We start from the raw sequence: 21,181 nt of genomic DNA on the forward strand, positions 1-21,181 counted from the left end.
AATTTTCCGGTATTTTTAGGGATTCATTATGAACTATGTCACGGACGTTTTCAGACTCAATTCCACTATTTTTATTTTCTTTTATTGGTTGATTCAATTGAGGATATTGGGATAGATTAGTTGATTTTTCATTGGCTGGCCCATGTAAATTAGCTTGTGTATTTTTTCCTTTTGAAATATCTGCTTCTTGACTCTTTTGGTTAAATTTAAAAAATTTCTTAAAAGGTTTCTTTCTTTTATTTTTGTTTTCACTTTTTTGTTTTTCTCTAGTTGTTGTTTTAGATGGAGAACCTCTTTGATATTTTCTGATATTAGCTGAATTTTCAGTGATTGGATTCAACGTTTGTTGTTGGGATGAAGCTTCAGAGCATAATGGTGGATTTGAAGTTTGTAAAGGTATTTTGGTATCGTTTGATTCTTGATACCAATTATTTTTATCACTAGAACTGAACAGAGGATCGGGAGTTTCTTCATTCTTGCTTTTTTTTTGTGATCTGGTTCGTCTGTGAAATATCCTCATATCTTATAATCAGAATTAAATTTGTATTGAATTGAATTGAATTGAATTGAATTGAATTGAATTGAATTGAATTGAATTGAATTGAATTGAATTGAATTGGCAATAATTTAAATGAAAAAGGTTGTATTTAACTTAAAAATAATAGAAAAAAGTTTTTTTTTTCAAGAATTGTACAGGTTTACATGTCATTTTATTGATTTATTTCTTTATTGATTTCATTTTTTTTTATCGTTAAATTTGGTTCTTCCCGATTATTGAGCCGCTTATAATTATGAAGAGGGAAAAAAACGTTAAAATATCGTTAAAATCTTGGCAGTAATTTTTTAATAATATATTATGTAATAAGAGTAACAACTTTCAACTAAATCCAAATTTTTAGTTAACTAAACAAATATATTAACAGTAGAATATGGCTTAAAACTTTTCCAGAGTTTTTAAATCACTTGTTAAAATTTTTTTAATTTTTCTTTTGCAACAGAATGAAAAATCATTTAAAATAAGAGTTATCTTAAAAAAGTGTTAAGTTTAAAAAAAGAAAAACCTAAGACAAAAAACATGGCTAGGGAAATGATAAACTATCTCAATGAATTTTAAATCTTAAAAATATGGAATGACAGAGTATAAACCATAGAAAAGAAATAATTATAATTAAGTGAATCGTATTAATTATACAAGTATTATGTGTATACAATTACTTAAATTCCGATTATAATTATGCTTATTTGAATCTATCTACCATTATAAATAACTTTTTAAACTTACTGTACGTTAACTAAGCAACTCAAATCTTTTCATATCCAAGTATTAAATATTTATTATAAGCAATAGCCATTAATTTTTCAACATTTATAGAGATATCAATTTTTATTAAAATTCGCTATCGTGAAGTGCCTTGTTAGTTTTGGCTAGGTACTGATAAATGGTTTTGATTGCAAGACGGCGCTTTTCAGACAAAGGCACTTCTCCACTGGGTAATTCCGCATCTTCCAATTCTGACAAAATATCAACAGCCTTCAAAAGTGAAATCTTGTCAAGAAGATTTTCATAGATGGCGAGGTGGTTATGGATTCTATCGTCTTCGTCTTTTGGAACATTTGAAATAAACTCGTTTAGCTCAGGAACAATGTCCTTTTCAACGTCAGCCAAAATGTCGTCAATCTCTTTGCGTGGTCCAAAAGTAGATTTCTTAGATGTTCCATTTAGTTTAGTTACTTCTCCATTAAGTCCTAGCTTTTCTTCAGCATTTTCCAAATGTTTCTCGGTACCTTTTTCTTTCACTTCATCAATTGGTTCAAAAGCTTCGCCATTTTCAGTATCGGTTTCTTTATCAATATCTTCTTTCGGTGAAACTTCATCATTAAGGCCATCTTCAGGTTCAGCTTTATCTTTGTCATCAGTATTATCTTCATTTTCTTGTCTCTCCTCGTATATTTCATTTTCAACGTTATCATTTAACGCTACTGATGTTTCATTTTCTAAAATGGCATCGGCTTCATCTTGTTCCGTTATTTCATTTACTTCGTCAGATGATTTTTCTAGTTCGGGTTCTGTTGTTTTAGATTCTTCAGTGTTATCAGAAGTTGTCACAGCACTGGCAGTAGCAGTAGTAGATGCAGCAGCGGCTACAGGTACAGTTTTTGGTACAGAATCCAAGGTCACAGATGCACTTTTATTGGCAGTAGATAAAGTGCGGGCTTGATCAGGAACAGCAGCACTTGGTCTGCGAACAGAATTAGGGGTGCTGCTCGTACTAAGTTTGCGTTCAGCAGGAGCACCGTTTAGTTTTGACGAAACTTTTGCTTTGAAGCCGCGCATACCAGGGAGTTTAACCTCCTCGCGAACTGTTACAAAAATGTGACTTGGAGTGTAAACCCCATAAGAAACTAGTGATCGATTGTTATCAATTAATTGTTTTTCATAGAGAGCTAGGTCAAAGCAATAAATGTCAAGAGGTTGGATAGATTCGTCCTTGTAGCAGTTGCGGAGAGAGTCAGTTGAGATAACTGTTTTAAGTTGGCTTTTTTTATGGTACTTGCGAATAGGCTTTAGTTCCTCAATCTTAGAGTCAATGAGCTCAGGAGTGAGCAGCATGGAAGCAATCAATTTAAGTCGTCCAACTGTAAGCTCATCCTTTTTATCTGTTCGAGTAAACTTAATGCGAAATGGCCGGTCCTTATAGTGCAAATAGACACCATTGACCTCTGTATCTGACTTTGTTTCTGGGACGTTATTATCTGCATAGAAGTCATCAATGATAGCATCAGGGTCAAAATCAATAGGTTGTTTTGATTCTTCGGGTTGCTGCTTTCCTTGTTTACTGATAGAAAGGGACCTCAGTTTTTCTTTGTAGGAAGAAAACTTTGACTTATCAGAGCTACTTAGCGTAGAAATAGACATTTGAATATTATGAAATTATGAAAAATTAAAGAAAAAAATGAAAAGATTTTAAGGAGAAGGAGAAGGAAAAGAAAAAGGTAGAGATAAAAAAAAAAGAAAGAAGAGATAAAAAAAAAAAAAAAAAAAAAAAAAAAAAAAAGGAAAGAAAGAAGAAATTCTTAAGGCGGGTGTTTTGGTGATGATGGCTTAAAAGAGTGGGGGAAGGAAGAAGGCTTAAGAATTTGGAAGGACACCACCACTACTATCACTCCCTCCAAAAAGAAAAAGAAACTGGTGACCATTAATAATTTGATGACGCAACCAAGCAAAAGAAAGAGAACAAAAGCACTCTGATAACACCTTTTTGCTCCCTAAATAAATGATTTCTAATTGTATAATTAAAAATTGTGAAATTTATTATTATTATTATCATTTTTATTTTTATTATTCAGGTTTTAAGAAGATTTATTTTGGGAGGTTTTTTTTATTTTTTTTTATTTTAAATACCAAAAATTGACCCGAGATAACCCTGTTTCAATCAAGTTCTGCAGCATCACGACAAAAAAAAAAAAAAAAAAAAAAAAAAAGTGTGCCTGACCGTAATCACCTCCTTATGTTGTTCATTCATTTAAAAATAAAAAAAATAAAATTTTTTTTTCAAAAATTTTCATATCACTGAAAAAAGAAATAAGCTTCAAGAATTTAGAATGTTTAGTAAAATTGATTTGGAACAAAGATGTTTTTATTTTTAGGAAGATAGAAAACATTAGACTCTCAATCTATATCAAATTTTTGTATAAAAACGCGTATATATAATCATCTATCTACTTTAGTGTCATCGAGCTTGATAAAGTAATCATTTTAAATAAAAGCATGTTCCCAATACAGTGTCAAGAATTCTCAAAAAAAAAAAATTAATTAATTAATTGGCAAAAATTCAAGCAATTTTCAAGTCATCAATCACACTATTGTTGCCAATATTTATACTGGATAGTAATTTATAAACTTGATCCAAGAAAATAATTATGGGCAAAAAAATATATAAATAAAATCGAGGCATTTATTACCCACAAAATTCCTTGTTAAAGTCTGTTGCATAATTATAATGACACGCCAAAACATACAATGAAAGAAGTTGAATTTGTTCATGAAAATATATATTTTGAATTAATAGTTACATTTCAGAGTCTATCAATCATGGAATAAATTCCATTTAATTTAATTCTTTAAAAACTCAAAAAAAAAGTTTCCTACAAGATTAACACAGTAGCTAACATTAGTTCGATAGTTGAGTTTTTTTTATAAAAACAGTAGTATTTCCTATAAGTAAGAACGTAATAATATTGGCTAGTTACAAAGAAATTTCAAAGAATTATAAATCAAATACTTAATGAGATGTTGGATCTTGATCAAAAAAAAAAAAAAAAAAAAAAAAAATTAATATCAATATCAATATCAAAAGCAATTCTGACCTAACCAGATTGTGTGCTCTATTATCCCTAATATTATCCGACCAGATATAGCCCTTTATAAATCATTATTTTGTTCCTCTAGTATACCTTCAATTATTTCAACTAGTTTTTTATTGCGATTGTATACTGATTTTTTTTGCAAGCAGTTGAAAATACCGGGAAACAAGCTGCTCTATATAAGACCTTTGATGGTGATCATCAAACACCCTTTGTTCAAACCGAAATGCTTGTTAGTGTAATACTTTAAGTATTAATATAGATATATATTTAATAAGCTCTAACGTAATCAATATTGGTGAAAGTAGAAAATGAGCTTACGAATCCCTGTATCCCTTAAAGGTCCATTAATTGGATGGATGAAGGTATTTCCCCAGACTTTTCAATGGAATCAGATTCTTGATAATAACTTATTAGTTATAACTTATTTAATCCCTTATCGTCATGTTTGAAAAAACAATATTACCACTGAGCAGAATTAAAATTAAACGACGTGTATTAAGAATTATATTAAACAAAAAAAAACTGATCATCTATGTTTATGAAAACATAAAATATATATTTTTTTTACTTTTTTATTTTTTTATTTTTTGTGGTATCCTAAAAATTGACTAACAATTTATGTCAATTTTCTATCAAAAATGAAATCCCATAACAATTATTTACTCTCTTTTGTTTTGATGAGAAGTCATTTCGATATCATCTTCGTTGGTTGGCAGACTCCACTTTGGCTCTTTGGGCTGAGGAGAAGGCATGGCATAAAGATAAGTAGCAAAAATAACGAGAGCAGCACCAGCAATAAAGTTAAAGGTAACAGTGAAATCAAAGAAGTAAACAGAAGCAAGGAAAGAAATCAAAATAGAAATAGAGGTTGCAAAGTTCTTTGCAATATTGTCGGCAAACTTGACACAGAGGGCAACAATGATACCACCAAAAGCCTGTAAAAAGATTGCGGTCCAGACAACATAGTTGTAGCCAAAGAAGAAGCCCTTTTCAGAGATTTTAGCACCATCTTTCCACAAGACACCAAGGAAAAGAGCTGGGAATACAGAGTAAAAACTGAGCTGGATATTGCGGACCCAAAGAGATGCACTGGAACCTTTAAGCACTTTTTCAAAGTAAACACCTGCAAGACCTGACAAACAGCAGGCAACAACAACAGCAACAAGACCAATGCTTCTGTTCATTTCGTCGTGAGCAGCATCGTGGGCGGCTCTAATAAGAAGATGTTTGGGAGAATCAGCTTCAGCTCCGGTAAAGGTTGAAGCAGCAGAAGAGGGGAGGATCATTGAAACGGCCGTGGAAAAAAATTTCGAAAAAGACTCGGGAGAAACTTGGACAAAAGCAATACCGGATGTAAGGAGAACAAGCGAGGTCCATTGAATCTTGGAAAGTGATCTGTTAAGCATTGTGACGGAAAAGAAAGCTGTAGTAAGGATTTTAAGCTGGTAAGTGACTTGGAAAGTAGCGGCATCGAGATTGGAGACAGCAGTGTATTGAAGGGAGTTCTGGAGAGTATAGAGGAAAGCAGGAATGGCGAGTTTCCAAGAGTCTGCAGAAAAGACTTCTGACCATGTTGCAGAGATACCAATTTCACGGGCTGAAACCAGGAAACAAAAGGAAAGTTTAAAAATTTCATTGAGAAGAACAGCAGTTGAAGGGAAATATCGTGAACTTGCATCGTAGCCAGGCATTATTCGAGAATAATGCATAACCTAAAATTAAAAAAAAAAAAAAAGAAAAATGAAGGATTAGATGATTGATTCCAAATAAGTTGACATTTTATATTGTACATACCAGAATCAATGACGAGTTTTGCAGAGTAAGCTAAGAGGAAAAAGTATCTGTTAGAAGAACTGAATCAATATCGGTCATAAAATTGTCGACTTACAGTCACCAGCGAAATGTATTTTAAAGGAATGCCAAAAAGTTTTGGGACTGCCACTACCGATTGATCAGCCATTTTTGAAAAGCGTGTATGCAAGACTTGAAGATCAGCGGGGTCTTTAGAGAAGTTGTGTGTTTACTATTATTGCTTTTCTTTGAAGCCAAAAAAATATAAAATAAAAGAGATGTTAAAGAACTTTATACAGTAGTATAAATCTTTGGATGAAATAGTTACACGATATAAAAAAAATCGTGTGTATAATAGAAATAGGTTTTTACAGTGTTTGAAAAGAGGAGTAAAAAAGGGGTGTTCAAAGAAGAAGCTAAGGGGACAGAAAGGTATTTAAAAGTGGTGATTTTTTTTTTGTTAACTTGCTGTTCTTATTTACACGTTGTGTTTACAATTGAGCACATCACCTTAAATGCAACTAAAAACGTGATGGAAAGAATATTTTTTAGGAACGATGATAACTAGAACAATTAGTATAATTATTATAACAGCATTTTAGAACTCAATGGTTTTCTTATGAAGCTCAATGTTAAATAGTTCCTTTTTAATATTATATGGGAGGTTTTCCACGAAATTTTCTATAAATAATGAATTATATATATATATTTTTTTTTCAAACTCCAAATTATTTTTGATAAGTGTAGCATTCAAGCCAACAATAGACACATTTTGGCTATACTACTTCTTTTAAAAACTTCTTAAATGAAACCCCGGTCTAATTTCTCAATTGATTAAATAAAATATTTAGCTATAAAAGCTTTAATTGACTTGATAGTAAGCTGAACGTTTTATCGTTCTTTTTTAAGATCTTTTAAAATTGCCCTTTTCCGGTTGATACCAATAAGAAATGAGACATCTAATTAGCTTAGATTTGTAACATTTTACTTGCTGATAATCGTTAAGACAAAGAAATATTGTAATTGCAATAAAACAAAGCCATATATCACCTGAAGCTCTTTCAATTGTTTATAACCAAAAAAGCTAATAAGCTTATTTTTTTTGTGTGTGTGTGTATTCATTAATTTAAGTTTTGGTGTAAATTATTTGAAAGTTAAAGAAGAAGAAAAAAGTTAACAATAGTTTATTTAATATAACCAATATTTTGGAAGAGCATCATCCCTTAAAGCTTGAGATTTAGAAATTTATCTACTATGATGTCATCTTATTTTTTTCTGTTTTTTTTTTCTTTTATAATCACACACTGATAACAGATTTTTATTTTTAAATATTTTGCAAAATGTTCCCTTAGAAGACCTTCTAAATTTTTATTTATGATTCAAATTGGTCACCCAGGTTGTATAAAGATAAAAATCAAAAACAGTTTTTTTTTTTTTTATTATGAAACCTAATTGTTTGTAAACCTTTGAAAACTGCTTCTCGGAGTGTAAATAGTATTTTTATTTTCTAACTCGTGCTTATATATTTCAGTAAATTTGTATTATATTTAAAAACAACCACCTTTTAAACCGTTATAAACAATTTTAAGTGTTAAAGACTTAAAATCTTTTTATTTCAATCAGTACGATATTATCTTTCACTTAACTGAGGAAACTTTCAAACGTTTAATAAACCCATACCTTATATATATATCATTTCAATTGTACTATTTTATTTTAAGAATTAATATAAAATATTTTGATTGTTTGGTTGTCATTTTAAACCCCATCCACCCGGTTGAATAACTTGGTTATTATTAAAAATGTTTCAATCTGTTTTCGTATATAAATTTCCCTAACCCTTACGGAATTCCGATCCAGTAACTTTCTATGTCTTGTAAAGCGTTTGGTCTCCCCTCTTAAAAATACTGTTATTACATAATCTGATGAGATGACTGAGTCATTAACCGTGTATGATGAGTTTTTGACGTAATATGATGGCTATCATTTTGATCAATTTCAACTGGATTAAGAAAAAAAAGAAGATTTTTTTTTAACTGAAAGAAGTCTCTATAGATGTTTATATGAATATGTTTTAAGCTGAAATTCTGGCCTCCTCTTCTTTTGAAATTTCCTTTCCTTCAACGTTTTCCTCAACATCCTTAACAAGTTCCTTAAGAAACTCTTCATCGGACTGCTTACCAATGATGCTGACAGTGTTAACACCAAAGCTAATGTGGGGGTAACTTCCAAGCTTGATTCCCTTTGAATTGACCTCCTTTTGCTTTTTAGTGAGGTATGGGGCAATTTCTGATTCTCGGAGCTTTGTAGAGACGTAGTAGCGCAGAAGCTGGTTAGTGTTAAGACGCTTTTCAATGTGGGGGAGAAGACCCTCAAGCATGCGCTCAAAAAGCTGAGGAATACCTGGAAGGATATGAACCTGAGAGTTTACACTAACTGAGGGGACCCAAAGGTTTTCATCAATATAGATTTTTTCGACAGTTACGCCCTTAGTTTCATCGGCAACTGGAATGATTGCCATACGAAGTTGTGCAGCATAAGCCTCCTTATTTGATGGGTCAATTTTACTGCCACGGGAGTGCATGCGATCGGCCAATTCCTGGTCGAGGGCAACAGGAACGTCGAAAGCCTTTGCAACGGCCTCGTAAGTGATGTCATCATGGGTTGGACCAATTCCACCGGAAGTGATAATGAAGTCGTATTTCGAAGCGAACCGGCGGAGGGTTTCAACAATGTCCTCTTCTTCATCGGGGACAACAGCAATGCGACGGAGCTCAATGTTGTTGCGGAAACAGAAGTGGGCAAAGTATGTGGAGTTTGTGTCTTTGATTTTACCGTTAAGGACTTCATCGCCAATGATGAGCGCAGCGGCGGTGGTGATTGGTTTAGAAGAGGGCATTTTTAAAGAAGAAAACGAAAGGTGTGATCTGAGAGTCAAGGCGCGACGGATAGAAGCAGTGGTTGTTGTGTTTGAAACAGATGTGAATGTGGAGAAGATGATGTTTGGTTTGGCGAAGGACATTGATTAGGAAAGGATTGAGAAAGGTTAGATAATTATAAATGCTGATCGGTGAGGGGAGACTGAAAAAAAAAAAAAAAAAAAAAAAAAAAAAAAAGCAGTTTTGTTTTTTTCGGTGGCGCTCGACTGGCTAGCTAATAAAAAAAAAAGTTTGGTTAAGTCACGTGTTGCCACGTGATGATAAGCCGTGCAATTGATATCCAAACGAAAAAACGGGGTGGTTTATTTATTTTTTTTGTAGGACCAAAATATTTCAGATATATATGAAATGAAACATAGGAGAGTATAATAAATAGTATTAATGGATGTTATTATTATAATTGTGGCAATTTCAATAGTAGAAATTCTTAATGTAAATTAAATTTTTTTTTTTTTGAAACCCCCCAAAAAATGGAACACAGACACCGGGATTAATCAATTCTAAAGGGGGTGATGATGATGATGGGGTGCAGGGAAAAATGGGTTTATATAAATCACTCAAAAAAAATGAGAAAAAAAGGAAGAAAAGAGGTGATTATAGTAATTACGGAACAGTTTATGTTGAACATCTTTTTGTGGTCTTGCTTGCAAGTAGTGTGCACTGTTTCACATATATATATAATTATAAATTAGCATACGTGCGGTTTTTTTTTTTTTTTTTTCATGTGCGCAAAAAAGTCTTGTTATCATATTTTTATTAATTAACTAAGCCATATACGATATAATTTTTTAATTGAACAATGGGTGGAGAGTCTTAGCTTTTAGTTTAAGCATACACTGCGTAGAGAAAGGAGTCGTGGATCAAGGCAGTGTTAGTTATACAGTAGCAAAAGTAGTAGTAATAGTAGTATCAGTAGCAGTATTAATATAGGTCTTATAACACTGGTAAAACAAGGATCATGCGTGGAATCTTAATAAGGCTGATATCAGAAATTTGAGAACCGCTGGGCATTAAATATTCATAATGTAGCCGAAAAAAAAAATGAATAGTTAAAGGAAGAATCAAGATAAGTAGGATGGAAAAGAAACTAGAGGACTTTTGTTTTACCGAAAAGAATGCTTTTTTTTTTTTTGTTTTTTACGCGGAGTGGTGAGAGAAAATAAAGAAGAGAATGAAATATCAATTAGTGGTGATATCCTCTCGGTTATTCTGTCTTACTAGAGTATTTACAACTAATAGATTTTTAAAACATTGAAAATTCTCTCAGTACTAAAACAATAATGAATTCATGATGGTGATAATACAGCTTTCTGGCTGGTTATTCGACCAGGCGGTCGGACCAAAAGGAACTTTTCATGATAGTAGTTAACATTGCAAAAAAGTACCCGACAAAAAGTAACATTTTGGCGTGTTATTTTTGTTTTTTATAAAAAAAAAAAATTGTATGGAAGGCAGCAGCAGCACTTAGTAGGAGCAGACAAAATGCAACACGCGCTTTTGATTTTTATTTTTTTTTTCAAGGCGTTATAAAATTCGCTGGCTAGCACGGCGGTCTACTTCAATCTATTATATTCTACTATCTTTGAAAAAGAAAGCCGCCCTGTTTAGATTTTGAAATTGCCAGCCTGGAAGATTTCCTCTATTTTACTTTATTTTACTCAACTTTGATGTTGACGTTGACGTTAACTTTGACAATGATGAAGTATTTTTATCTATATTTTTTTTACATTTGGGGTCATTGTTTAATTGATTGATTGATTGATCATTCCAAAAAAAAAAAAAAAAACCTTTTTATTTATTTTTTTTTTTTTCATTCAATCGATGGTATCAAACCAGAGTGATTTACCAGACTACTTGTTTTATTGGATAGTAATATTGAAGAACATAAATCTTAACTTGTTAGAAGCATTAGCAAGATATCAAAGTCTTTTTTCTTTTCTTTTATCCCCGCTTCTCTTGTAATCATCACTACTTAGGGTTTTTTTTTTGTTTTTTTTTTTTTACGAAGATTTACGGGCTTTTAATACCACAACACGTGAAATATCCAATTGTTAAAATCACAAGGTGGGGCGCAAAGATGCTCATCGTAGATGATATTTTAGAGTAAAATAGCTTAAGAAATATTTACTGTAAGATGGGATGGATTTTGTGCGTTCTTTGGAAAAGCATTGTTATTTGACCAATATATATATATATATATATACTTTTACTCCACACTTGTTAATACCAAAAAAAAAAAAGCGATATTGTTAAAAAAAGAGATATTGTATTTAAATCAATGTATGCTTAATATTAATATTATTATTATTCAATCACAAGAGAACCAAAAAAAAAAAAATAAATAAAAGAATGGCATCTCCAAAAATAATATTCTTCATGGGTTTTTTTTCATTCATTCCTGGAAAGTCAAAGAAGAAATAAAAATAAAAATATATAAAAAAAAAAAGGGGGGAGAGAGGAAAGGACCTATCCGAAAGAATTTGTAAAATAAAATGCTTAAAAAAAAAAAAAAAGCAATCCAATTGAACAATGGCATCATGAATTGACTAAAACAATTTCTATCGCAATTGGCCTTTCTTTTTTTGGTCCGGTAAACTCAATTGGGCGGGAAATGCATCGCAAACTTCTTTTCCTCTATCCTTTGCAATTTTGCTATTCACAAGACCTGAGGTTAAACCGCCTTACTTTTTTTTAATTTTTTTTTTAAAATAGAACTACACAAAAAAAAAAGTATAAAAGATTAAGAAACTCCCTCAAATTTTAAAAAAAAACATATTAATTCTCTTTTTTTTACTTCTTTATATATATTCATTTTATCTTTTTTTGTTTAAAAAAACAACACATAATCTTATAATTCAATTATATTTTAACCTCTTTTTTTAAATTCTTTTGAAACCTTTGTAACCAAAAAATTACAAAAATGATCTTTGGACGTGACAACGACAACAACAACAACAACGACGACTCCTCTTTTGGATCCAAGGTTGGTGGTATTGCCAGCAAGGTCTTTGGTGGTGACAATGATAACAACAGAGGTGGCTACGGCAATGACAATAACTCTTCCTCTTATGGCAATGACAATGATAATGACTCCTATGGCTCTTCTAACAAGAAGAGTTCTTACAGCAATGACTCGTCTGACTCTTACGGCTCTTCCAGCAACTCTTATGGAAATGACGACTCTTCTAACTCCTATGGTTCTTCTAACAAGAAGAGCTCTTATGGTGACGACTCTTCTAACTCTTATGGAAATGATGACTCTTCCAACTCCTATGGTTCTTCTAACAAGAAGAGCTCTTATGGTGACGACTCTTCTAACTCTTATGGAAATGATGACTCTTCCAACTCCTATGGTTCTTCTAACAAGAAGAGCTCTTATGGTGACGACTCTTCTAACTCTTATGGAAATGATGACTCTTCCAACTCCTATGGTTCTTCTAACAAGAAGAGCTCTTATGGTGACGACTCTTCCGACTCTTATGGCTCTAGCAGAAACAACAACTCTTCTTCTTATGGAAATGACAACTCTTCCGACTCTTATGGTTCTGGCAGAAACAACAATTCTTCCTCTTCTTATGGAAACGATGACTCGTCAGATTCTTATGGCTCTGGCAGAAATAACAACTCTTCCTCTTATGGAAATGACGATTCTTCAAACTCTTATGGAAGCAGTAACAATGACGACTCTTATGGTTCTGGAAACCGCAGAGGTGGCAGAGACAATGACAACTCTTATGGCAGCAGCAACAACAACAACAGCAATGATGATAGCAACTGGTAAGCAATCATCTTGGAATCTGTTTGATGCTATTATTATTGTATAAAGAAAAAATGTATTTTGGTATAACTTTTTAAAAAAAAAAACTTTGGATAATGACGTATATTTTTAAAAACCTGGAGAAAGTTTTGTTTAAGCTATGTGCCAAGTTTTTGCTGGTTACGCAAGCTTATGCCACCAACTACTTACTACATGACTTATTCTTTAAATAAATCTGGTTTTAATTTTATTTTATTTTTTTTCAAAATTGCGTAGAGCTTTCTTTGTTTTCCAATTAATTATTTTAACCAAGCATGTTTATTAATTTAATCAATTTATTAATATTTAACCATATATCAATTAACAGCAGAAAATTTTGAGTCAAACTAAGAAGAAATGAGAGAGTAAATGCCACCAATAAACAATAGCAAGCAAAAGTCCTGCACAATTGTCTTTACCATGCGAGCATATCGTGCACCAGTGTACAAGTACGTGTTGAATGGATGTGGCAGGTACGATGCAAACTTGGTGAGTTTCGAGTCGGCAGGAGGAGCACCACGCTCAATAAAAAACCGCGAAGTTTGCAGCACGAGTTCTAGCGTGCTAAAGTACCACAGCAACTTTGGTGGAATCAAGTTAGGTGGAGCTTCCGACGCAGAATCAAGTGCATTGTCTGCAGGTGGTGCCAGATACTCAAAGGAAGGATCGTAATACTCGTTGATCCGGACAATGTCAAGTTCTGTAAACTGGCGACGTTGAGAAAATACAAGACCAGAAGTAATGGCAAGAACCGAAAAAACAACAAAGTGTAGCGCGGTCCATAACAGGTCTGTTCGGCTTGATTTTGGAGAAGGCTCAGGGGTAACTGGTGGTGGTGGTTGTTGTTGTTGTTGGGCACCAAATGGAAAGGGTGTTGATGGAGGTTCTGAAAACCCACTACCATTAGAAGAAGTAGGTACAGACATGCCCATCATGCTGGCAAACTGGCTTGCAAAGTCGTTAAAGTCCTGAGGCTTAGGGGATCCCGATGAGGTAGAAGAATTGAGTTTCGACAGAAGCTGAAATAGCGGATCGTTGTCGACGCTGCCCGCAGAGTCGGAACTAGGAGTAGTATCGTTAAGATCTGTAGGGGGTTGTTTGTTATTATTCGAGAGCTCGCTCAAAGCTGACAGCGGCTGCACAATGGGTTGCTGATTGGGCAAAACACGCACAGAAGCAGGTGTTGCCGAAAATGAAGACGACGCGCCAGTGGATTGGGGCGCTGATGTATCGGGTGTAGTTTGGGGGAAATCCTGCGGCTCGCTGGATGGAATAACAACAGGGTCTGGTGTGCGGCCCTTGTTGCCTGCCGTAATTTTGGCCAGTCGATCGCCAGCATTAGCTTTGATACGCTCCTGACGCCTGCGGCGGCGTTCTTCAGCTGAGATCTCGGACATTGTTGTTTACAGCTAGATGTATGTAATTGTGTATATATATATACAAATGCTGGTGAGAGAGAAGCTCTTTGTTTTAGAATGTGGCGATTTGTTTGGTAGTGGTGGTGGTGATGGTGATGGAGGTTGTGAATTTTGTTTGCTTTGACGGAGGACTTGCTGGCAAAAAAAAAAAAAAAAAAATTCAGTTGGGAGGATAGACACAAAAATGTTTGTAATTATTTACATAATCGATCACGTGTTTTTAGAATCTGGGGTTGTTTGTATTTTGGTAGAGGAAGGAAAAGGCGATGCGTACGAAGAGAAAAAAGTTGTCGGAAGGTTCCGCCCGAACCAGCAAACAACAAACAGTGAAAAAATAGGTATTTTGATGAGAAAAATGAATAAATCAACTGAAATATTAGACTACTAGAAGACTTTAATAATGTCATGAAAAAACGAGAATTGAAAAAAATCTGGTTGAGGGGTTATAAGGGCTCCGGTCTGAAGCACCGGAACTTTAAAGTATTAGGTCCGTGAAAATTTTCAAACATACTATATTACCTACAAAGACATCAATCCACATAAAAAAAAAACCTCATTATTTTTTTCTTTTTTCTTTTTGGTTTATTGATTTCTTGGTTAACGTTCGGGACTCTTAAAACTTATGTGAAACTTAAAGTCCCGAGTTGGCGGGGTAGACCAATTGAGTCCGCATAAAGTCTGGGGAAGAACAAGCTAATGAATCAAATGCTTTAAAAAAAAAAAAAATAAAAATAAAAAATGTTCGCCAACTAGAGGCCACTAAAATGTAAGCGCTTCTTCAAGTTCTTTCTTTAATACACCTCAAATTCCTTTTTTATATATTTATTTTACAGAATCCTTCCAATTTAGAAAACTTCCCGTGGATCTCGTGAACAGCCAAGGTCAAGTGGGTATCCGGCGACTGTTTTAAGGTTGGTTGTTTGCTCCTAAGGTATTTCTGTTCAGTACCTCACCTTTTTATTTATTTTTATTTTTTTTTTATTTTATTTTTTCACTTTCTTCCATCTCCCCGCCTCCCTTATTGTTTTCGTCTCACCACTCTTTATTTTTCTTTTTTTTAGAAAAAAAAAACGACTTCTTTTTCGCCCATCCTTTAATATACACTTTCTATTTTCCTAATTTCTTTTATTTTTTCCCTTCCAGTTCTCTTTTACTATGAGCTCGGTAGTGAAACCTTCTACCGCTCAGAGAATCAGTCATTATGCGCGGTTCCCACCAACTGCGCTGTCGCTGGCTCAAATGGCACAGTTTGGTCAAACCCCATCTACAGCAACAGTTTACCGTGCAGCCCAGTTCATGGCTGATGAGCTGCCTGTACGTCTTGCCCACCGTGTTCGAGAGCTTGAGAATTTACCGGAAGGACTCGGTGAATCTCCCAGTATTCAGCGTGTGCTAGGCTGGTACGTTAAGTCCTTTGAAGACATTGTAGATATGCAGCAATATGCCCAGGAACGACTCCCAGACACAGTCCGCGCAAATTTACTCCAAGTTTCCAGCGAATCTCTGTCTATGCCTGCAAAGCAGTTTAATGACAATGTTAAAGACGATTACATCAAGCCCACTCTCAAGACCCTCAAGGCTTTGGAGGATGGCTCAAACCCAAATGACCACATCAACGAACATCACAATGAAGCACACCACAAGTCTTTCTTTGGCTCGCTAAAAGACAGACTCTTTAGCGGCTTTGGGGGAAGCCCTCTCACAAAGTTCGATGGAGACCAAAAATGGCCACCAGAGGTTCATGAATATCTCGATGCCTTTAAGGATTGTCTTACAAAGGTGCGCAAGCGTCATGATGCCGTCGTCACTACCATGGCTCAGGGTATTAAGGAATACTCTGAAAAGCACCGCCTCAAACAAGGATCATCTGCTAATGGCTCTTTGGACCACCATCGTAACAATAATCATTATATGAATTACAACTACGACTTTGGTGATACCAATGGTGAGATTGTCAAGCGCCACGGCATGATTGAACCTGGTTTCCACGAGCAGCGTATCCAGAGCTTCCTCGATCGCTTTTTCATGTCTAGAATCGGAATTCGAATGCTTATTGGTCAGCAACTTGCTCTCATGGAAGGTCGGTTTGCCCCAGATTACGTTGGCATCATTTGCACAAATACTGGTGTCAAGGAGACCATTCAGCACGCTGTCACATTAGCAGAAGAAATTTGTGAAGATACCTATGGCCTCTATGAAGGCCCCAAGGTTATAATTGAGTGCGATCCAGACCTTCGTTTCATGTACATTCCCGCTCACTTGTCCCACATGATTTTTGAAACAGTCAAAAACTCACTACGTGCTGTTGTGGAAAAGTATGGCGTTGATGTAGACTCAAAAACATACCCACCAGTCACTATTGTGGTTGGCGACGGCTCCGAGGACATTACCATTCGTATCAGCGACAAGGGCGGCGGTATTCCTCGTTCGGTTCAGCAGCGCGTGTGGATGTACAATTACACAACTGTCAAGGAACCTCCCAAAATTGGTCCTGAATTTAGTGAACCCATGATGGGCGCACCCATGGCAGGTTTTGGCTACGGTTTACCCATCACACGGCTGTACGCTCGATACTTTGGCGGCGATGTTGTTCTTCAGAGTATTGAAGGCTACGGCACAGACGTTTATATGCATCTCAACAAGCTCAGTACCCGTGAGCTCATCTTTTAAAGTGTACTCATATGAAATATATATATATATACCTCTTTTTGGATTACTATTATACTCTCCTGAAATATAAACAAGCGTTTAGACCTTCTAGTCCTGCTAGAATTTTTATCACCGTTTAGAAATGGGCCCAGTGTCACTGCTACTACCAACTTGGCCCAGGTTGCTCCCTAGACTCATTGTACTTGTATTTGTGCTATCGCTGTAAAGTCTGCCTGAACCTCGGCCACTACTACTACCTGATGCTCCATATTGAAGCCGTACCCGGTGCTCTGAAGCAAACCGTGCCTTATCCTCTGCAATAATAGCATTGGGTCCAGCATGTTGTGTATTCATGTTTGAAGGTTTCTGAGCCAGAGACTGAAGTATAGTGCGACGTGCATGGGCAACAGATACGCCCTGCGCATGGGCCCAAAATACAAGCAAGTCAGGTTGAGATAGAATGTCGCAGACATCCTGGGTCCACTTAAAGACCTGTGCCGGCGTCGTTTCGTCCATGGTATTTTATCTGTTAATGATAATGATGATATTATCAATGATAACGATGGTGATTGTAAAATTCAAAATCCTCGTTGTTGATGTTATATTTTTATTTTGATTTTTTGTTTGTTTGTTTGTTTGTTTGTAGATTGGGAATTTCTGTTACACAAAAAAAAAAAAGAAAAACCTATTGTAATGTAACACAATGGTGTAACAACCAGAGCCAATCAGCTCAAAGGCGTTTTCTGTTATCCCGCGCTTTCCTACCTTTTAATTTTTTTTCTTAGAGAACAAGAAAAAAACCCTCCCTTTTCCTATACACCTTCATCATCCTCAACCACCATCATCATCATCCCCCCCCATATACATAAACATACAACAATGCTTAGACTCGCCCCCAGAAAGACCGCTGTCGCCTCCACATCCAGATTCTTCTCAACTTGCCTGCGGTTACGTCAAACTGCTGTCGACACCGACAAGGAGGCCCGTGTTGCCGAGATTCTTTCCAACCAGGCCCCCAACCGCCATGACACTTGGGCTCCTTCGCAAAAGCCCCGTGCTGAGGCTCTCTCTGGTGTCCGTATTGTTCAGCGCGACATTGAGCTGCAGCCCCGCCCTTATGCCGGTATTGAACTGATTGCCCAGAAGCCTATCGAGTACTTGAGTGGCCACGACAATATTGCCGTCTGTGACGGTGGTAGAGGCGTCCAGGGTCACCCCAAGATCTTTATCAACCTCGATAAGCCCGGTGCTCACCCATGCCAGTACTGCGGTACCAGATATGCCCACGAGAAATACAAAGCTGGCATTGAGTCTGGTGAATTTCCAAACAATGTCAAGTCCTAAATGGATCAGGAAGACGAAACAGAATGCAGGTTTTTTTTAAGGTGGGAATTATAGAGACAAGAGCCTCCAGTGCACAAAGAAAATATAAAGATATCATTATTCATTTTAACGACCCTTTTTAATAAAATATAATAAAAAAAATTAAAAAAAAATTTACATTGTTACTCTAGCTAATTATATATTCATTTTTTTATCATTTTTATATCATTCTCAAGTAAATTTCGTTCGAAGTTGTGAACTCTCAATTGCTAAATGTGTAACCCAGACTTTTATAGGCGCTGCACGTGCAATAAATATTTCATCACCACCTTATTTTTCCAAAAACTATCACTATCACAAACTCCTCACTAACGATTAACTTTGATCAAACAAAACAAAAAATGCTCTTAAAGTCTTTCTGATGCGTCCTAACCACAATTTTCAGCGTGGGCCGAGAAGCAATAGCGGTTTCTACGATTCGCGGCCATCATCATCTCCTCCTCATTATTACAAACACAATAATAATAGCAACAACTACAAAAGACAACGACCACCGCAAGACCTTTACAGAAATACAAAAGATTCGGCGATCAGTAGCACCAACAGATCTAATAAAGAAAATACAGTGTCATTATTAGTTGATGCTGATTTTCAAAAAGAAATTGGCTCTGTCAAAGAATCTGATATCTCTATGGTGATTGCACTTTTGGGTGTTACGGTTCCCCAGATTGAAATGGCACCTACAAACAATTGTGCTTTAGCTCAGTTAACATTTAACAATGGACAAGAAATGAATACCTTTATAAACCATATGTCTAAACAGCAAAATGGATCACGGACTCTCCAGATTAACAAAGATCTGGTGGTAACTTTAGACTACCCAGGCTGCTCTAATCCAACAAGCAAACCCGAAGAAGAAAAAAAAATAAGTACAGTCAACTCTTCCAATACGGACAACCCCAAACATTCTCATGAAGAAATACATTACAGAGATGACAATATCCGTGAACGTGATCATACTAGAGACCGAAGGTACCACTCTGAACGTGACCGATACCACAGAGACGACCGCGACAGAGTTTTCCTAGATTACAGAGACAATGCAGACCATAACGCCGGCCAATATAGGCCCCGAGATGACCATTATAATCGCAAAAAAAGGAGACTTAGCAAAAATCAAGAAAGGAATAATAAACCTTTAGATGTTGGATTGTTTCGACATTCTCATGATAATAAAGATGTCTGTGGAGACACCGATATTGGAAACATGCCCACGCCCATGCTCTTATTTCAGTCTCTGGATCCAAATATGCATACAGAGGAAGTACTTTACAACCTCGTAAATAAAAAATTAGGTTCTGATGTCAAAAATAGTATACCCAAACACACTCAGACTAGCGGAAACATTGTTCGTCGTGTATTTTTGGTAAAGTATAAAAAAGCCCCCGTTAAACCAAAAGAGCTTGAAAATGCTAAACCCTTCGAACCCCTTGATTCCCCAGAAAATGGAAACTCTTCTGATAACAAGAACAAAAACTCTGCTTCGAAAGAAAATCAAAGTGACAAGTCTCTACAACAAAACTCTGCTGGCTTTGCATTTGTGGAGTTTGGAAATCTCGCTCTTGCCACAGCTGCATATACACATCTCAATAGCAAACAACATTTATCCCAAATCCAATCAGATCTAGAGCCGGGTGAACCCCCTAATTTGGCTCATATAAAAGCGTCATACGTTTCTCTAGGTTCATTCCAGCCGGCGTCCAAAGACGGTATCAAGCATGGCTATACATTCACATCTGTTGCTGGTCAGCAAATGGAGTACTGGAACCAGGACATGTTTTTGGCAGAGTATCCCCAACCCAGTGCAAATGGCACTAAAGAATTATCTGAAGAACCTTCCAAAGAAGAAAACACTGAAAAAACTGGAGACGCAGAGCATGCTCAGGAAGTGTCGGGATATGCGTTGTATCAGCAATTAAAGCAAAAAGAAGCAGTTTCACGACCACTTTTTTCTATTCCAAATATAAAGGCAACTTCTACACATCTGCAAGCCGTTAAAAATCAAGTAAGAAACCCTCTTGAAATACGGTCTCCCCTAGAATCCCTGGGAAAAGAAAAGAGTAGTTCAGGGCGAGAAGAAAGGCACCACAAGATCAAGTCTGGTAAAAATGCAGCAATGTTACAGCAGATGAATAAATGGAAAACAAAACGTGCTGAATTTCTCTTAGAACGTGAAAAGGAAGAAAATCAACTGGAAGAAAAACAAGCTGAATCCAAAAATGAGTCACTGTTTGTGGTTACTGCTGATGAACCTCCTGACGAGCACCGAAAATTTTCACTTCCTCAAAATGATGAAAATTCTAATAAATCAGAGGATGACAGTTCTATTTCTGCAAAGTTTCTTGATTTTGACGGACTCACATGTTTTTTGTGCTCGTATCGTTGTTATTCCACCCGTGAGCTAAATGCTCATGCCAAATCCACAGAACATTTGAATAACATGAAGATCAAGCAGCGAGTTAACTCAGCCCGCATTATGCTCGACTTTAAACACTCCGAAGATGACTCCAATTCTTCAAATTCTTCAGTTGCTAGTTCCGGGTCTTTGAAAACAGGAGGTGAGGAAAAACCTCCTGTTGCATTGAGCTTTGGTGCCCAGATGCTCCAGAAAATGGGCTGGAAAGAAAACACAGGCCTTGGTCGTATGAGTGATGGAATTAGACGTGCTATTATGCCAAATACTATATATGGCTCCACAGGGATAGGACTGGGAGCACCTCCTTCTGAACAATCCTTATTGTCATCCGGTGTCGGAAGTGGTGATTCCAAAAAACGCAAGGTCTCTCAAGTTCCTTTTTTTGAACGAGCCAAAAAACAGTGATTTTTTTTTTGTAAAA

The 21,181-nt window shown here is 35.6% G+C and overlaps 9 protein-coding genes across 9 annotated transcripts; 4 read left to right on the plus strand and 5 right to left on the minus strand.

Annotated features, from left to right (window-relative positions):
- Positions 1 to 1,387: 1,387 nt before the first annotated feature.
- SAPINGB_P002748 (uncharacterized protein) lies at positions 1,388 to 2,917 on the minus strand (the record flags this gene model as incomplete). The annotated part of the gene is made up of 1 exon (XM_031997466.1): positions 1,388 to 2,917. The coding sequence occupies one exon, from the start codon at positions 2,915 to 2,917 to the stop codon at positions 1,388 to 1,390; it is 1,530 nt and encodes a 509-aa protein (XP_031853357.1).
- Positions 2,918 to 5,027: 2,110 nt separating this feature from the next.
- SAPINGB_P002749 (uncharacterized protein) lies at positions 5,028 to 6,328 on the minus strand (the record flags this gene model as incomplete). Its single annotated transcript, XM_031997467.1, has 3 exons — positions 5,028 to 6,080; positions 6,163 to 6,192; positions 6,257 to 6,328. 3 exons carry the CDS (start codon positions 6,326 to 6,328, stop codon positions 5,028 to 5,030), a joined length of 1,155 nt encoding a protein of 384 aa, XP_031853358.1.
- Positions 6,329 to 8,233: 1,905 nt separating this feature from the next.
- On the minus strand, positions 8,234 to 9,181 carry SAPINGB_P002750 (uncharacterized protein; the record flags this gene model as incomplete). Its single annotated transcript, XM_031997468.1, has 1 exon — positions 8,234 to 9,181. One exon carries the CDS (start codon positions 9,179 to 9,181, stop codon positions 8,234 to 8,236), a length of 948 nt encoding a protein of 315 aa, XP_031853359.1.
- A 2,837-nt stretch (positions 9,182 to 12,018) lies between these two features.
- Positions 12,019 to 12,879, plus strand: SAPINGB_P002751 (uncharacterized protein; the record flags this gene model as incomplete). The annotated part of the gene is made up of 1 exon (XM_031997469.1): positions 12,019 to 12,879. One exon carries the CDS (start codon positions 12,019 to 12,021, stop codon positions 12,877 to 12,879), a length of 861 nt encoding a protein of 286 aa, XP_031853360.1.
- A 362-nt stretch (positions 12,880 to 13,241) lies between these two features.
- Positions 13,242 to 14,291, minus strand: SAPINGB_P002752 (uncharacterized protein; the record flags this gene model as incomplete). The annotated part of the gene is made up of 1 exon (XM_031997470.1): positions 13,242 to 14,291. The coding sequence occupies one exon, from the start codon at positions 14,289 to 14,291 to the stop codon at positions 13,242 to 13,244; it is 1,050 nt and encodes a 349-aa protein (XP_031853361.1).
- Positions 14,292 to 15,467: 1,176 nt separating this feature from the next.
- On the plus strand, positions 15,468 to 16,982 carry SAPINGB_P002753 (uncharacterized protein; the record flags this gene model as incomplete). Its single annotated transcript, XM_031997471.1, has 1 exon — positions 15,468 to 16,982. One exon carries the CDS (start codon positions 15,468 to 15,470, stop codon positions 16,980 to 16,982), a length of 1,515 nt encoding a protein of 504 aa, XP_031853362.1.
- Positions 16,983 to 17,090: 108 nt separating this feature from the next.
- Positions 17,091 to 17,477, minus strand: SAPINGB_P002754 (uncharacterized protein; the record flags this gene model as incomplete). Its single annotated transcript, XM_031997472.1, has 1 exon — positions 17,091 to 17,477. The coding sequence occupies one exon, from the start codon at positions 17,475 to 17,477 to the stop codon at positions 17,091 to 17,093; it is 387 nt and encodes a 128-aa protein (XP_031853363.1).
- A 363-nt stretch (positions 17,478 to 17,840) lies between these two features.
- On the plus strand, positions 17,841 to 18,305 carry SAPINGB_P002755 (uncharacterized protein; the record flags this gene model as incomplete). Its single annotated transcript, XM_031997473.1, has 1 exon — positions 17,841 to 18,305. The coding sequence occupies one exon, from the start codon at positions 17,841 to 17,843 to the stop codon at positions 18,303 to 18,305; it is 465 nt and encodes a 154-aa protein (XP_031853364.1).
- A 400-nt stretch (positions 18,306 to 18,705) lies between these two features.
- On the plus strand, positions 18,706 to 21,165 carry SAPINGB_P002756 (uncharacterized protein; the record flags this gene model as incomplete). Its single annotated transcript, XM_031997474.1, has 1 exon — positions 18,706 to 21,165. One exon carries the CDS (start codon positions 18,706 to 18,708, stop codon positions 21,163 to 21,165), a length of 2,460 nt encoding a protein of 819 aa, XP_031853365.1.
- Between the last annotated feature and the right edge of the window lie 16 nt (positions 21,166 to 21,181).

This window comes from Magnusiomyces paraingens, assembly GCF_902498895.1.
Source record: "Magnusiomyces paraingens strain CBS 517.90 genome assembly, contig: contig2, whole genome shotgun sequence".
NCBI classification, from domain to species: Eukaryota; Fungi; Ascomycota; class Dipodascomycetes; order Dipodascales; family Dipodascaceae; genus Magnusiomyces; species Magnusiomyces paraingens.